This window comes from Hypanus sabinus, chromosome 3 (assembly GCF_030144855.1).
Source record: "Hypanus sabinus isolate sHypSab1 chromosome 3, sHypSab1.hap1, whole genome shotgun sequence".
NCBI lineage: Eukaryota > Metazoa > Chordata > Chondrichthyes > Myliobatiformes > Dasyatidae > Hypanus > Hypanus sabinus.
In genome coordinates, this window is record NC_082708.1 from 176,363,211 (window position 1) to 176,380,924 (window position 17,714).

The 17,714-nt window shown below is 42.8% G+C and overlaps 1 protein-coding gene across 2 annotated transcripts in view; it reads left to right on the forward strand.

The window, feature by feature from the left end:
- Positions 1-16,069, forward strand: part of eif2ak3 (eukaryotic translation initiation factor 2-alpha kinase 3) — an 89,965-nt gene extending 73,896 nt beyond the window's left edge. Inside the window, exons 14-18 of one of the 2 annotated variants that reach the window (XR_009511386.1) lie at positions 3,576-3,743; positions 3,844-3,945; positions 5,016-5,119; positions 7,895-7,957; positions 13,470-13,537. Coding sequence is in view for 1 of the 2 variants with exons in the window: in XM_059965695.1 (XP_059821678.1) it covers positions 3,576-3,743; positions 3,844-3,945; positions 7,895-7,957; positions 13,470-13,646 (510 nt within the window). In the remaining variant the exon portion in view is untranslated. Of the gene's footprint in view, positions 1-3,575; positions 3,744-3,843; positions 3,946-5,015; positions 5,120-7,894; positions 7,958-13,469 lie in introns of both variants that reach the window. The other variant, XM_059965695.1, reaches the window with a different exon arrangement.
- The last annotated feature ends 1,645 nt before the right edge of the window (positions 16,070-17,714 follow it).

The window sequence follows — 17,714 nt, forward strand, 5'->3', positions numbered from 1 at the left end:
ATTTTAACAGTAATGGTGACAATGAGACTACACATCTTTCTGGTTTACTAACGCCCTTCGTGGTTGGAAATCTGCAGTCCTTGCTCTATCTGTGACTTTTGGTGACTCTATCTGTAGCAGAGTGGTTGCTTCTTAATGGAATCGGCCTCACAAGCCGCTTTGTTCACGTAGAAGTTGGAGTGGTTACAAATGCTGACCAAGCCAGTGATGCTCCCATCCCTCAACCAAATGTAAATCAGATCTATGTGGAGTTTTGCCAGAATACCTAATCGGATTTATTACGTACCTCAGCTCGGCCTCTGCCTCAGATAATGGTTTAAACTGCAGTGTGGGTTGGATTTGGGCAATGTCTACCTGGTTCCTGGGGATTTAGAGCTGTAACAACATTTGAGTGACTAAGAGCTTAAGAGCTTCAGGGTTTAAATTTGAAGAGGTTGTAATGAGCTGGGTATTGGAGGTACAGTGGGTGGTTATTCCTTATGTCTTTGTGTAATCAAGTCTGTTCCCAACAAACTCTTTGAAGTGGTTGTGGTGACTATAGACCTAAATCTGGTTATCGTTTTTTTTTACTCAACCATTTTCCTTGAATTTTATTCCTTCAACCAGAAGTGGAGGGATGGGTTAGTAAATTTGCTGATGACACAAAGCTTGGGGGTGTTGTGGTTAGTGTGGAGGGCTGTCAGAGGTTACAGCGGGACAGTGATAGGATGCAAAACTGGGCTGAGAGGTGGCAGATGGAGTTCAACCCAGATAAGTGTGCGGTGGTTCATCTTGGTAGGTCAGAAATGATGGGAGAATATAGTACTAATGGTAAGACTCTTGGCAGTGTGGAGGATCAGAGGGATTTTGGGGTCCGAGTCCATAGGACACTCAAAGCTGCTACGCAGGCTGACTTTGTGGTTAACAAAGTATATGGTGCATTGGCCTTCATCAATTCTGGGATTGAATTTAGAAGCCAAGAGGTAATGTTGCAGCTATATAGAACCCTGGTCAGACCCCACTTGGAGTACTGTGCTCAGTTCTGGTCGCCTCACTACAGGAAGGATATGGAAACGATAGAAAGGGTGCAGAGGAGATTTACAAGGACGTTGCCTGGATTGGGGAGCATGCCTTAGACAATAGACAATAGGTGCAGAAGTAGACCATTCGGCCCCTCGAGTCTGCACCGCCATTCTGAGATCATGGCTGATCATTCACTATCAATACCCAGTCCCTGCCTTGTCCCCATATCCCTTGATTCCCCTATCCATCAGATATCTATCTAGCTCCTTCTTGAAAGCATCCAGAGAATTGGCCTCCACCATCTTCCGAGGCAGTGCATTTCACACCTCCACAACTCTCTGGGAGAAGAAGCTCTTCCTCAACTCTGTTTTAAATAACTGACCTCTTATTCTCAATCCATGCCCTCTGGTACTGGACTCTCCCAACATCTGGAACATATTTCCTGCCTCAATCCTATCAAATCCTTTAATTATCTTAAACGTTTCAATCAGATCCCCTCTCAATCTCCTCAATTCCAGCGTGTACAAGCCCAATCTCTCCAATCTCTCTGAGTAAGACAGCCCTGCCATCCCAGGAATCAACCTAGTGAATCTACGCTGCACTTCCTCAATTGCCAGAATGTCCTTCCTTAAATCTGGAGACCAAAACTGTACACAATATTCCAGGTGTGGTCTCACCAGGGCCCTGTACAAATGCAAAAGGACATTATGCCTTATGAGAATAGGTTGAGTGAACTTGGTCTTTTTTCCTTGGAGTGACAGAGGATGAGAGGAGACGTGATAGAGGTGTATAAGATGATGAGAGGCATTGATCATGTGGATATCAAAGGCTTTTTCCCAGGGCTGAAATGGCCAGGACAAGAGGGCACAGTTTTAAGGTGCTTGGATGTAGGTACAGAGGAGATATCAGGATAGGTTTTTTATGCAGAGAGTGGTGAGTGTGTGGAATGAGGTGCCAGCGACGGTGGTGGAGGCGGATATGATTGTGTCTTTTAAGAGACACTGGGACAGGTACATGGAGCTCAGAAAAATAGAGGGCTATGGGTAACCCGAGGTAATTTCTAAGGTAAGGACATGTTCGGCGCAGCTTTGCGGGCTGAAGGGCCCGTTTTGTGCTGTAGGTTTTCTATGTTTAACCAATCTGCTTCTGACAGTGGTGTAAGCACTTTTTATTCATGAATTTGTATTACATTGTGCCACAGCCAAAGGACTCCACATCCGTTGGATACACTACCCTTTAAAGGCAGACTTTTGTAGACCATAGGTATAGGAGTAGAATTAGGCCATTTGGCGCATCGAGTCTGCATCGCCATTGCATCGTGTTTGGTTTATTGTTCCTCTCAGCCCGGTTTTCCTGCCCGTACGCCTTTACTAATCCACCTCCATTTGAAATACACCCAATGACTTGATCTCCACAGCTATCTATTGCAATGAGTTCCACCGATTCACCACTTTTTTTTAAAAGGACATTTGTGGGCGTCATCAAAGTGCAACATATAAAGATATTTGTCTTGTTTTCATTATAATATTTCTGTCTGGAGAGTTTCAGCAACATGTTTAGAATATTTACTGCAATCTGAACAGTAATTTCACAGTGGTGACAAAATAATTCTGTTCTTCTTGCCCTTTGTAGCACTATGTGGAAATGTTCTGCAATAGTCAGGACTAGTGAGAGGGCTTGAGCTTTCAAGGGGCAAGGAGCCTTGCTCTTGTAGACATAGAGAGCTGTTCTGACCAGTCTAACCAAATGGGACGTGGATGTAGGAGGTGCTGGTGCTGTTGAAATATCTGAAGAGTTGCAGCCTACAATAGATCAGTTCATTATCAGACCATTGGAATTGGCAGTCAGTACTCACTTCTGTCCCTTAAAGCAGGTGATTTGCACTCAGTGGCCACTTTATTAAGTGTGGAACTCAGTCTGGTCTTTTGCTGTAGCCCGTCTACTTCAAGGTTCATTGTGCTGTGTGTTCAGAATTGCTCATCTAGTCGCCACTGTTGTAATGCATGGTTATTGGAGTTATTGTTGTCTTCCTGTTAGCTTGAACCAGCCACTTTCCTCTGACCCCTCCCATTAACAAGGAGCTTTTGCTCAGAGTTGCTGCTCACTGGATGTTTTTGCTGTTTTATGCACCATTCTGTAAGCCCAAGAGACTGTTGTGCACGAAAGTCCCAGAAGCTCAGTTTCTGAGTTACTCACACCACCCTGTCTGGTACCACCAATCATTCCACGGTCAAAGTCACTTGGGTCACATTTATCCCCCATTCTGATGTTTGGTCTGAACAACAACTGAACCTCTTGACAATGTCTGCATGCTCTTATGCATTGAGTTGCTGCCATGTGATTGGCTGGGTAGATTTTGTATCAATGAACTGATGTTCAGGTGTACCTATCAAAGTGGCCACTGTATGTTATTGAGGTGATGTCGATGCAAAGCATTGCCGTGGTGTGCACATTATGGAAATCAAAGCAACTTTCTAATTGGGTTAGCTCAAAATGCATTTCTTCCGATAACATCCTCGTTCCTGTATTCTTTTGTTTGAAATGGGCTCCTTTTTTTTTATCTCCTTTTGAAGCCTTCAAATATTTTCTTTACATTGGATGATGTGGTGAAAGTGGGTGACTTTGGGCTGGTGACGGCAATGGACCAAGAGGAAGAGGAGGGGTCTATACTTACACCAATGCCAGTGTATGCCAGGCACACTGGGCAGGTGGGCACGAAACTCTATATGAGTCCAGAGCAGGTGAGCGAAGCTGTTCAAGTGTTTTTCAGTGAACTTGGTAAATGCTACTGTTGCCTAAGGATGGATGGATGTGATACGATATTCCTTTTGCAATTCGTAGATATCTGGAAACACGTACTCTCATAAAGTTGACATCTTTTCCTTGGGCCTCATCCTGTTTGAGTTGCTGTATCCTTTCAGTACACAGATGGAGAGAATCCAGGTAAGATAGCTCTGTGTCAGAGTGGTGGATTGGACAGTTGGGGACCAACATTATATGTTGCACAATAAGGTTTAAAAAAAATGTAAGCAGATTATTATTGCCTAGTTCTGGAGTCACCTTTCATGAGGCCTTGTGTTGGTTGTGATTGACCATGGATATTACGTCCTAACTGTCTACGTGATGCAGAAGCTGGGGCAGAACGATGTGGGAGCACGCTGTTATCCATGCAGCAGGCTCCCCTCTTCATAATGCTGACAAATCCAGAGGAATGGCAGAGACTGATACATTTTGGCACCAGCAGCATCACAGGAATTGCCAGTCGGTGTTGAACTGCTGTAGGGTCTGTAGCTCCGGTTGTTTCCACCCGGGTTCCCTCCTGAAGCCTTCCCCACGAGTGGGTATAACCACGCGGCAGAGGAGGTTTGACATCCGAGATTTCCTTCTAGATGAGCTCCCAACCGTGACTAACGAGCTCCATTTGCCCAAAGCAACTGGTTTTACGATGCCAGTAACCTGCCTTTGCCCATTTTCCTGTCAGTAGAAACAGCTCTGTTGGGCTTAGTAGCTAACCAGAGTCTTAAATATTGTGACAAAGCGTTTTTCGTGTAGAAATTAAGAAATGGGACGAGTGAAGGTCTCCTCAAGACAAAGTTGTAATGCATGGTAACAAGCCCTTCGGACATTTCATTCACGCCAGCCAACGTACTTGTATAAGCAGGTCCTATTTGCCTGTGTTTGGTCTAAATTCCTCCAAACTTTACTATTCATGTAAATCTCCAGACATCTAAATTAGTGGTCGCCGACTTTTTTAAGCCCAAGATCCCCTACCTCAGCCTTGGTGAAAGACAAGATTGACTTACTAAATCGCTTAGACACACGCATGTACACTGGGCAGAAGGGACTGGAAGTGGAGCTCCATAGCCCCGGATGCAGTCTCTCTTTGCAGGCAGCTTTCCGTAGCGGGAGTGTTACTATGTTACCATTATCTTAATTGGTATTACTTGTTTTTATTATGCTCACATTACAACACCTTTAATTCTATGTTTCATTATTTAATTTTATTTCAACAGGATAAATAAATGAATAAAAATTGACTGTTGCACTCAGTGTGATGACTGGGGCTGAAAACGTTCTGCTAGTTCCCTGAGATTTGGCTCATAACTACAGACAGCAGGTCAGACAGTCTGTGAGGTGTCTGTCAGTAAGACAGCTCCTGTACTTGGATTTAATCATTTTCATCTGTTACAGCACAGCACCCTCACAAACCTCCTGACAGACTGAATATTTGAATGGACAATTTCTCTTGTTAGACTGAATGTTGAATCTGCCACGTTTTTCAGGTGTTTTGTATTGGTAAACTGTTACAGAGACACTAGTGTAAGTTTCATGGGTGCGCAAGCTAATGACACCACTGTTTTTTTGTTTCCTAGTTCTTTTACATTTGGGGAATGTTGGAATTTAAAGGGGGAGAAGTGTTGTAATGTGAGCATTATAAAGATAGGTTGATGCCGATTAGGATAATGGAGATGTAGTGGTGCTCCCGTTGCAGAGAGCTGTTTGTGGGGAGAGGTTGTTTCTGGATTGTGGGGGTTTTACTTACGGTCTTTTCTGCCTAGTGCGCATTTTTCATTTTTTCCCGGGATCTACCGGGAAAGTATCAAAGATCGACCGCTCATCTAAATGATAACTGTACGCATCTACCACTACCTCAGGCAACCCATTGCATTATACTCATCATCCTCTGGCCCCTTCAGTCCCTCTTTAAATCCTTCTCCTCTCACCTTAACTGTAAACCCCCTCGTTTTGGACTCCCCTACTCAGAGAAAAAGACAGACTTGTATCTATGTAACATATTTAAAAGGTGATTGATATTTAGTCACTTAGATATTGTAACCCAAGTGTATTAAGAAAGGGTGGGATATATGGTAATGCCTCAGATCAGGTACAATTTTATTGACAAAATGGCTTGAGGAGCTATGTTGCGTTCTTTTACCTCTGAATCTGACCTTTGTATAGATTCTCCCAGTCAGTGCCGTTATTACGTGACGTGTTGTATGACGTGGGTGATCATGGTCTTCCATCTGTCTTTAATCTATCCGTGACCATGATTGTTCTTGGCAATCTTTTGGACAGAAGTGTTTTGCCATTACCAACTTCTCGACAGCATCTTTAAAAGATGACCTCAGCCATTATCAATACTCTTCAGAGATTGTCTGCCTGACGTCAGTGGTCGCATAACCAGGACTTGTGATGTGCACCAGCTGCTCGTATGACCATCCACCACCTGTTCCCATGGCTTCACATGACCCTGATCGAGGGGGGCTAAGGAGGTGCTGCACCTCGGCCAAGGGTGCCCTGCAAGCTAGTGGAGGGAAGGAGTGCCTCGCATCTCCACTCCGCCACACAATATCATATACCATGTTGTAAGTGGCACAATCTTCTTGAGAGGAGTTGGAGAATATTAACTGAAAGCTAAAGATATTCTGAAAGGTGTGGGAAGGAATAGGTGAATGAAGAGGCGAGGGCCATTCACAGAGTAGATCAGAGGTTCGGTTTCCATGGGTTTGGCTTCCTATCTTTGCATTTTCTTTCCTTAACTCTAAAGTCACTGACTTGGCTGTCACAAGATAACTGTTCATGTCTAGGATCTATTCCCGTTCCTTCCTATTTTGCAGTGTAGTTGACAAAAGCCACTCGTCCACGGAGTCATCCCTGAATTTCGGCACTTGTTTTTCTATTTAGTGTATGCTAGCTGTGCCAGTGTTTAATTGCCCATCGCTAACCCCTCATGAGCCACTTGAGCTGTGGTGTTAGAGAGTTCCAGGAAATTCACCAGGAATGGTGATACATTTCCAACTCAGGGTAACACGAGTGAATCTGCAGTTGCTGGAAATAAATGAAAACACAAAATGCTGGCAGAACTCAGCAGGCCAGGCAGCGTCTATGGGAGGAGGTAGTGACGACGTTCCCGGCCGAAACCCTTCATCAGGAGTTTCTGATCCTGATGATTCCTCAGGAGATCCTGATGAAGGGTTTCGGCCGGAAACATCGTCACTACCATCTCCCATAGATGCTGTCTGGCCTGCTGAGTTCTGCCAGCATTTTGTGTTTTTATCCAAGTCAGGGCATGTGGTTTGGAGGGCGGCTTCCAGATGGTGGTGTTTGCATGCTTTTGCTGCCTTAAACATGGGTGTAGAATTGGGCCAAGTGTGCTCTGCTGTTCGATCATGGCTGCTTTATTATCCCTCTCAACCCCCATTCTTCTGCCTTCTCCCCATAACCCCTTTGATGCCCTTACTAGTCAAGAGTCTATCGACGCCCGCCTTCTACGTACCCAGTGATTTGGCCTCCACGGCTGTCTGTAGCAATTAATTACACAGATTCACCACCCTCCTCATCTCTGTTCTAAATGGACATCCCTCTGTTCTGAAGCTCTACCATCTGGTGTTGGACTCCCCACCCCACTATCGGAAGCATCCTCTCCGTGTCCACTCTGTCAAGAGCTTTCGATATTCTATTCTTTTCCGTGAGGTGTCCCTCATTCTTCTAAACTGCAAGTACAGGCCCAGTGCCATCAAAAGCTGCTGATACATTAACCCTTTCATTCCTGGGATCATTCATGTGAACATCCTCTTGACCCTCTACAGTGCCAGGATATCCTTTCTTAAATAAGGGGCCTAAAGCTGCTCACAATACTTTAAGTGCAGTTTGAAAAATGTTATTGTCCTAACTGATACAACACATGATTTTGGAAGGTTATAGACTCCTGGTGATTTGCAACAGCACATCATGTAGATGAACAAACTGTTGCTTTGTGCGTTGGTGGACTTAATGAATGGTTGTGGGTGGGGTGCTATCAAGCAGGCTGATTTATCCTACATGGTATCAATCCTCTTGGGTTTTGCAGAAGCTGTACTCATCCAGACAATGATCTTGTTTCTCTTTACAGACATTAACAGAAGTCCGGGATTTGAAGTTTCCTCCTTTATTTCTAGAGGAATATCTTCAAGAGGTAAGTCATTGAGGAAGTTGCACTGCCTGACGTGTTTAGTGTTGATTTGTACCAGGTGCCTGATCAGCTCAAACAGTAGGAGAGGCTTTGGTGGCAGGCTGGTGTCATGGCTAGCACAAAGCCTTACATTATAGGCGACAGTTTCAATTCCTGCCACCGCCTGGAAGGAGTTTGTACATTCTTCCTGTGACTGTTTGTTTCTTCTGGGTGCTCTGGTTTCCTCCTGCAGTCTAAAGTCATACCAGTTGGTAGATTAATTGGCCATTGTGCCATGATTAGGTTAGGATTAAACTGGGGGATTGCTGTGCAACGGGGCTCAAAGTGGCAGAAGGGATACAGTATTCTGTACTGTATCTCAGTAAATAAATAAATTGGAAGGAACCTATATCTGGGTCCTTTGGTCCATGATAACTTGGAAGAAAGGCTATGTTCTCTTCTTATAACTCCTGGAAACTTGACTTGTTTCTAGAGTAACGTGATGAGATGATTATCCCTTCAGCAGCAGCAGGCAACTTGCACTTACACTGAACCTTTCAATATGGGAGAACGTTCCAAGTTTGTTTGTTCGTATATATTGACTTGGTTTCATCTAACAGCTAGTTAAGGAAGAGAGGAGAGTGGAGGTGCTGCTGTTTAGTTAGAGCACTGCAGAGGATTGGGTTCCAGGCTGCAGGAGGCATGGGAGCAAGTTCACTGGCGCACTCACAGTAAGATCAAAGATGACACCAGAAGGAAGATCGAGATCAAACCCACCTACTGCCCTGCTCCAAACACTTCTGTTTGAAATTGATTTTGTAAAAAAAAATCAAACTTATTTGTGAGATTTCAAAGATTGATCTTTCTTGCAGGCTGAGTGCAGAGTGCATTGTCAGTCTGTTGAGAATTAAACAGCAAAGTAGGAAAGAAGTGGATAGGAAAGCACAAACCTGTCTCTAAAAATCTGGTGTGCACGTTCCACTGAGGTACAAGTTACCTGGCACTTCCATCCTCTGCCACCATCCTTTTTTATGGACTTCAACTCTGAGTTTAAGCGTTTAAAATATACTTACCTTTTCCCTACCAACTTCAGCACAATAACAGTAAAATCAATACAACTTTAAAATCTATATTTTTTCATTAGTAATGTGCTGTTATGTTTGACAGTTTTATTGAACAAAAGATGAAAACTCAAACTTTAAGATGGAGGACTTTTTAAAAAAAAAATAAACTGCTTAACATAACTTTTTATCAATTTATTACAATTATAGTATATTTTGTGTATTACTCTGTACTGCTGCCACAAAACAACAAATTCAATGATATATGTCAGTGATAGTAAACTTGATTCTGATTCACGGGTAAATGGGATGAATATTTTGGAAGATAAATGGCACTTCTCGAGCTGAAGCAACTTCTCGGGTCCAACCTGCTAAAAGTAAACATTCCACAGATTTTTACAGTGCGTGGATGTGAAAAGCCAAACAGTTGAATGATTCATGAGACCAAGTTATTGTTTAACCTCCTAATTGTTTTAAAGAATGTTAGTGAGCTGGTCAATTAATCCTTTAATATTGATCAGTGGGATCATAATGAGCAAGCTGACAAGAGACAAGCACGATAGGGGGTGCTTAACTGCAAATAAGAAGTTCTCACTGGCTCAGCATTGGCATTTGATACTTAGAAGAGCATATTGATGCCTAGCATGGATGGGTTTATTGAAGATTCAGCATTGTTTATTGTCGTCCTTCAGTACACGAGTGTAAAGGAGACCAAAATGATTGTTACTCTGGATCCAATACAATACAAAAAAAACCCACAAGATTGGCATAAGAATGCAAATATAAATATCAAAGCAGTTCTATAAAATGCAGTGTGTAAGTAGCTTATTTAAGCCGGCTGATGGTACTGTAGTGGCATCCACACCGGACTTCAAGGTGAGTGGTCCCAGGTTCGAATCCGACCAGCTCCTTGCATACTTTCCATCTGTGCTGGGTTGAGCTAGCAACTTAACCTTAGAAAAAAAACAGACAAACGCTAAAGAAATGGCAAGGTTGCCACCAGATGCGCTAGTGAGGTGCAGCAGGTTATTATTATGCTATTAACTATTGAGTTACTTATAAGATTAGCTTATATACACAGACTGATTTTGTGTATATAAAGTGACACTAGGTGTAGAAGTATTTGGACATAGGTTGACTGAGAGGAAATGATAAAGAGGTAGTGACTATAAGGCAGCAGGAGGAACTCTTGTAGGTAGCAGCAGTGTTCATGAAATCAGAGCCGAGATACCTGCTTCAACCAATTCCTCTGTCAGCTCATTCCGCATACTGTATGTACTAACCTTTGTGTAAAAGAAAAGTTGTCCAAAGCTCATAAACATCTACGTCCCTATATTTTCTAGGTCTTCATTCTCCCTGTCATCTTAGTGAAAACTTCAAATCCATGTCATGAATAGGAACAAACACTAAACTAATCCTAATAAAATATTCTTCACAGCATTAGATTTTGTGCTCATACATAATACATTATATAATGGCTTTTGAAATGCCTACACCGTTGCTGATGAGATATTTTAACAATGCCCTCAACAGATAATTTGACGTGTCGTGAAATTCATTGCTTTGTGGCAGTAGTCCAGTGTAATAGATTTTCTGACATTTATGGACTTGTCTTGACCAGAGGTATGTATTATGTTAAAGCCATGATCTCACTGAATGGCAAAGCTGCCAGGGTCTGGAATAAAACACATCCCCTCACTGCTTTTAATGCTTTTCATGATTCCTTGGAACATGTTGCCTGGATTGGGGAGCACACCTTATGAGAGCAAGTTGAGTGAACTTAGCCTTTTCTCCTTGGAGCGACAGAGGATGAGAGGTGACCTGATAAAGGTGTATAAGATAATGAGAGGCATTGATAGTATGGATAATCAGAGGCTGAAATGGCTAGCACGAGAGGGCACAGTTTTAAGGTGCTTGGATGCAGGTACAGAGGAGATGTCAGGGGTAAGTTTTTTACACAGAGAGTGGTGAATGCGTGGAATGGGCTGCTGGCGGCGATGGTGGAAGCAGAGACAATAGGGTCTTTTAAGGGACTCCTGGATGGATACATGGAGCTTAGAAAAATAGGGGGCTATGGGTAAAGCCTAGGTAATTTCTAAGGTAAGGACATGATCGGCCCAGCTTTGTGGGCTGAAGGGCCTGTATTGTGCTGTAGGATTTCTGTGGTGTTCTGCAATTATGTTTGTACTTTTATTCATTGCACAGCTAACATCGACCTGTGTCCGGGCCAAGGTACATGGCTAAAAATAGCTGGTTTAATATGCTGTCAGATGAAAAGCAGCAATCTACAGCGGATGATTATTCATGGTTCTAAATAGTACTTGAGTTTGAAGTGTTGTTATAGAATTATACAGTGCAGGAGGAAGCCATTCACCCCACCAATGAGACTTCCAAAGTGATCAATTAGTGATATTTCCAACGGTTCAAAAATACCTGCTTTCAAACTGCTAATGCTGTTTTAAAAGTTACATTTTCCTCAGAGAGAGGATTTGACACAGCATCCTCAAAGTTTCCCAACTTCCTGTCCATATCCTCAGCTTCACATTTGTGTTCTGTCATCTACGATACTGAAATGTCATCACAAAGGCCAAAAATAATATCTGGCTGTGGTAAGCCAACCCAACCACTCACTGTTCTTAATCACGATTATGCCATTTTCCTTGACTGCTTTGTCATTAACTGGGAGGGTTGCCCTTAACTGGTACATTTTGTGATGGGGAATCACTTGCAATGGCTTTCCTTGCTCACACACCTTTAAGTCCATAAGACCTACAGTACCATGCAAAAGCCTTAGGCACCCTAGAATTTTTATATGGTTTCAGAATGGAATGGTCTCCATAGTGCCCTGATCTTGACATCATCAAGGCTGTTTGGAATTAGCTGAAGAAACAGAAGCCAGCAAGACGGCCAAAGTCTGCAGGACAGCTATGACGGTATACTTGAAATACCCTACCAGCTGATTTTCTAATAAGACTGCACAGTAGAGAAGTGATTTAGTTTTAAAGGCAAAGGGTAGTCACCCCAAATATTGATTTTAGTCTTTTTACTGTTTACTGCTCTTTATAGTTAGTTTTTGATATTTAGAAATTTCTCATTTCATTATTTTTGAAAGCATCTTTGCATTACAGAATTTGGCATTTGCCCAAGACTTGCACAGTACTGTCGAGCAGAGTTAGGCTGTTCAGCCATCAAGTGTGCTCTTCCATTCCATCATGAGTGATTTATTATCCTTCTCAGCCCCTTTCTCCCCATAACCTTTGACACCCTTACTAATCAAGAAGCTATCTCATCGTCTTTAAATAATACCCAATGAGTTGGCCTCTGCAGCTGTCTGTGGCAATGAATTCCACAGATTCACCACTCCCTGTCTGAAGAAATTCCTCCTCCTCCCTGTTCCAAATGGATGTTCCTCTATTCACAGCCTATGACCTCTGGTCCCAGACATCCCCACTATAGGAAATGCCCTCTCCACAACCACTCTATCTAGTCCATTCAGGGGTTCCCAACCTTTTTCTATGCCATGGGCCAATGCCATTAAGCAAGGATTCCGTGGGGATCTCCCAGTTTGGATTCTCCCAAGGATACGTCATTGTTTCCACTCCTGTTTCTGTTCTATGTGCTGCCTTGGAAACACATCATTGGAAAATACAGTAAAAGTCATAAACCTCACCATCCCCTCTTCCTCTGGTGCGCTCTAATGCATCTTCCTTCTGTCTGTCCTTCAGTACTGAATGAGGAGATGGTTTCCATCGCAAGCCCTATTTTGCCCCGTTGTATCTTCCCCTGGAGAGTAGCACCCTTTGAACTTTTAGTGACCTTATTACCAGAATGCTGTGTGGATTAAAGAGCGTGTTTTACGAGGAAAGGTTGGGTGAGCTAGTTTATTTTTTACCCCTCTTTGGAATGGAGGAGGATGAGAGGTGACCTTATAGAGGGATATAAGATGGTAGGAGGGATACAAGATAGATCAAGTGGACAGCAGAGACTTTTACCCAGGGCAGAAATGGCTAATATGAGAGGGCATACTTAAGATGATTGGAGGGGAACTTCAGAGGTAGATTTTTTTTACACAGTGCAGTAGTTACATCCAACACGCTGGCAGAGGCAGATACATTAGGGACAGGTTAGAGACTCTCTTAGGAAGGGAGATGGATGAAAGAAAGGTGGAGGATTGTGTAGGAGGGAAGAGTTAGATTGAATGTGGACTATGTTAAAAAGTCGGTACAACGCCGTGGGCCAAAAGACCCATGCTGTGCTGCTCTGTTTCCAGTCACCCTCAAATTTGAATTTTACTCACTAGACGTGTAGGAATTCTCATGTCTGTAGTAAATCACGTATGCAACCTTCTGAAGCCCACCATCAGACCTACTGCTGTGACTCCTGGTTAATGCTTTTGTAAATTGAGTATAAAACATGATAGAATTTCTGGGTCTTGTGGAAATTAACTCTGAATTTTTTGCAAATCTCTGGCACAGCATGAAATGGTGCAGAAAATGCTCTCTCCTGAACCAGGAGAGCGCCCGGAGGCAGCAGACATCATTGGCAGCCCTCTCTTCGAGGGCTTTGACCTTCCAGAAAAGCAGCTACTGAGGCAGAGGTCGCGGACACTGAGTTCCAGTGGTGCCAAGGCTTTGAGAGGATCGGTCTCCTAGCAGCGGGACGTCAGCCCGGCTGACTTGCAGGCTCTTGATCCGTGATACCTTCCACTTCATCCAGCTGTCGGCAGTCCAAACCTGCGAACGTGTGTGAGAAAAATGCCCCGTCACTTGCAAAGTCTTTAAGGCCTAGAAGTGGGCTATTATGCTTGCACACTGAAACTCAAGTGTATGTTAGAAATGGATCTGAAGAGTATGGATAATGCTGTGTGAATCAGGGACTGGCTTTGCATTCGATGCTCTGCTCCTGCACAAGCTTCACTGGCTCTTTCTCCACATGCAGGAATATATCAAAGCAGGTGCATGCACTCTGGAGGAAGGTGCAACCTGAAGTTTTCTCCCAGTCGGAGAGCTCTGTGGCTGAGTAAGCAGGACCCTGTGTTCGCATTTCCCACTCCTTCGTCTTGCTCTCGTCTCTGAGCACAACCGTACAAAACCCTGTCTCCAGGAAGCTCGAGCCACCCTGCCACCTGTGACGTAAAACAGAAAAGACTAGAATTACTTAGCAGGTAAGGCAGCATCCATGGAGAGAGAGAGAGAGAGAGCAAAGCTGCCATTCATGATTTGAAGTGCAGCTTGCCTCGTCTATCTGCTTGCTGTTTGTTCCTAATGCGTAGAGTTAGAATGCCCGCAATGATAGGAAGAAGCAACTAAAGGTGTAGGTGAGGCTGAATGTTAGCCGTACTTCATTTTAACCGGTTAAAGACAATCTGAAGTATTTTAAAATAGTATTTGTTTTGCTGTGCAAGCTACACAATGAGAGAAAACTCTTAAAATTCTTAATGATGTGGAATAAAATGTCTTTACATAGAAACATTTTGTTAAGGTGACTCAATTGTCTGTTCTTTAGATATTCCTGAACAAATCCCTTGGAGTTTTGGAGCAAAATGACAAAATGGGTAAAATTGCCCGACAATGGCTTAATCTAAAAAGTTTAAGTGAATGAGACCTTGAAGAGTGGTGGCCAGGGCTTGTGTTAAATCACAGAGTCCAGGATCAGGCCCATGGGCAAAAGCAAATATTCAATAGGACAGGCAGCTAACCCATGCAGAGAGCACGTGCTGTAATGTATCTGCCATATATGCTGCTCACTGTGTTTGCTCGGTGATCAGACCTGTACCTGTTCAGTTTCTCTGCTCTTGACTTACAACATTGCATTTTAATTTTATGCAGTCTGTGTTTTGTACCTTCGTGTTTTCCCCTGTGATTTCTGATCCCGATCGCAACCGTGCGTGTATGGCTGTCTTGCATAAATACTGATTCATTTCAGGGCTGAGGTTAAACTTAATATTTACTTGTATTTTGCTGCAGCTCCTGACCGTTGGTTGGTCGATTTGCCTTTGCAAAGTCCCCACCTTTACATTGCTTTTAAGATCATATGGGTAATGAAGTTTTCGAGGTTTAGCTTTCACTAGAGAGGCAGGAGTGGTGAAGGATTTTAACTTGTTGCTGACCATTCGTACTGTGCTGGGATAATGTGGATAAACTGCAGCATTGAATAAGGAGACTGCTGTATTGGCTTCCCTCGGCAAATCCACATGCCAGGTGCTGTACGCTTTGCACAGACTGCAGTATTTTTGGGTCCATCACGTTTGAGAGTACATCTAGCTCATTATCTTAATGATACAAAACAATTTTCCATTACATTCGAGATGCTTAACCCCTTTAAAAAAGCACTTTTACTTGTGAAATGTATTTATGTTGTCTTCCTTGTGAGTGTAGAGGACCAGCTCCCCTTCTGAGTTGCATGCCTGGGTTGGCATCATGCACCTTTTGGTGGGAGCTTTCTGTGGGGGGGAGTGGGGGACATTCCTGTATTCATTAGTCCTCTGGTGACAGACCGACAAGTGAACAGGAGCGTTATATGACTCCTCTTTCTCCCTGTGCTTCCTTAATTTTTGTCAACATGGCCAGTGACCTGTTTGTTCTAAGCTATGTATAAAATAAACATGCTTTGTAGAGATTTTACTTTTATTTTAGAAAAGGCAATTGTGGTCAATATCTGCTGTTGGTACTGAGTGCATGGTCCTCGATTTTAGAATAGGTTACCTGAAGGATGGAGTTAATTACTGGATAACTGCGCTGAAGTCTTGCCTCTTTCTGTCTGTGTGTTCATTAAGTTTCTGCTATGTAGATGTGGTTAATGTCTTGGGTCAAAAAGAAATTAACTAATGTAATTATGTACAGAATTAATCCATAATTGTTGCAGTAATTTTATATTATTGTATTATGATGGAAAGTTCCTGGATAAGTGCGACTACAGAGGGTTTTAGATTTTTGGCTTGTACAGTGTAAAAACTGTAATAGTTTATCAATCCATTTGGGTTGCTGGCACTACGAATGAATTCCTTGCAATAATTGGTGCGTTGCAACATTGTGACTTCCGCCAAGTCGAAGATTCAATAAACTCTTGAACTGTGTCTGGGATTTTGTATTTACTGAATTTGTCAGGAAGAAAACTGGTCAGTGAATTTAATGGTATTGACTGTTTGCCACAGGCATGAATTTAGAACACACCTGGATTCTGGAGGATCGCAAGTTTTATGCACAATCTATAATTGTCACATTCCTAATTTGGGCTTCTTTTCCTGATGACTCTGAGTCTCTAAGTGTGTTAAGAGCAAAAAGGGTAAGTAGGGGGAGAATAGGACCACTCAAGGCTCAGTGTGGTCATCTAGGTACTGAACCGTGGAAGAAGACCATAAGCTATAGGAGCAGAAGTAGGCCATTCGGCCCATTGAGTCTGCTCCACCATTCAATCATGGGCTGATCCAATTCTTCCAGTCATCCCCACTACCCTGCCTTCTCCCCATACCCTTTGATGCCCTGGCGAATCAAGAACCTGTCTATCTCTGCCTTAAGTACACCCAATGACTTGGCCTCCGCAGCTGCTAATGGCAACAAAATCCACAGGTTTACCACCTACAAATTAAAGTGATTTCTCCGTATCTCAGTTCTAAAAGAACGTCCTTAAATCCTGAAGTCGTGCCCTCTTGTCCTAGAAACCCCTGCCATGGGAAATAACTTTGCCAAGATGGTTGAGGTCTAAATGAATTTTTCATGGAGCAGGACATAAAGCTAGTGACTTCTATACTAAATATAGAAGCTGTCATAAGTTGTTTTTTTTTTAGTTTAAAGTAGATTCAGTACTATCTTTAATTCCTCTTGTAATTTATGATAAGATCTTAAAAGTGGCCCTAAGATGTGCAAGTAGAATTAGACCATTTGATGCATCGAGTCTGCTCTGATTTTCAATTATGACTGATTATTTTTTTTTGCCAATCCTAATCTCTCACCTTCTCCTCAAAACCTTACCAAATGAGAATTTATCATTCTCTGCCTTAAATACACATAATTGTTTGGCTTCCGCGGCCACCAGTGGCAACAAATTCCAGAGATTCCCTCTGGTTGAAGAAATTCCACCTCATTTCAGTCTCATCTTCAAGGAGCGGTGCCTCAGAAAGGCGGTGTCCTTCATTAAGGATCCCCACCACCCAGGGCATACCCTTTTCTCACTGTTACCCTCAGGAAAAGGGGTACAAGAGCCTGAAGGGACACACTCAATGATTCAGGAACACCTTCTTTCCCTCTGCCATCGATTTCTGAAGGGACATTGAAACCATGAATACTACCTCACTGCTTTTTTCTGTTCTTGCTCTACTTATTTAATTGTGCTATTTAATATACACATATACTTCATTCAGTTTTTATATATTATGTGTTGCATTGTACTGCTGCCGCAAATTTAGCAAATTTCACATCATATGCCAGTGGTATTAAACCTGATTCTAATTCTGATCACTCCTAAAACTGAGGGATGCAGACTCCCATCGATATTTTAAGATCCCAGTTCAAAACCTATTTATTTAACCTTGCTCTTAACATCAGTCTTTTTATTTTTATGTTTGAACTTTATTTCATTGTAAAGCACTTTGAACTGCATTGTTTCTATGAAATGTGCTCTGTAAATGAGTTATTTTTAAAAATCTTATTGTTGTCTTTTGTGCCAGACATGCTGGTCATTGTCCTTAAGGCAAGGAGGGACGACTCTGCAATAGAATGATT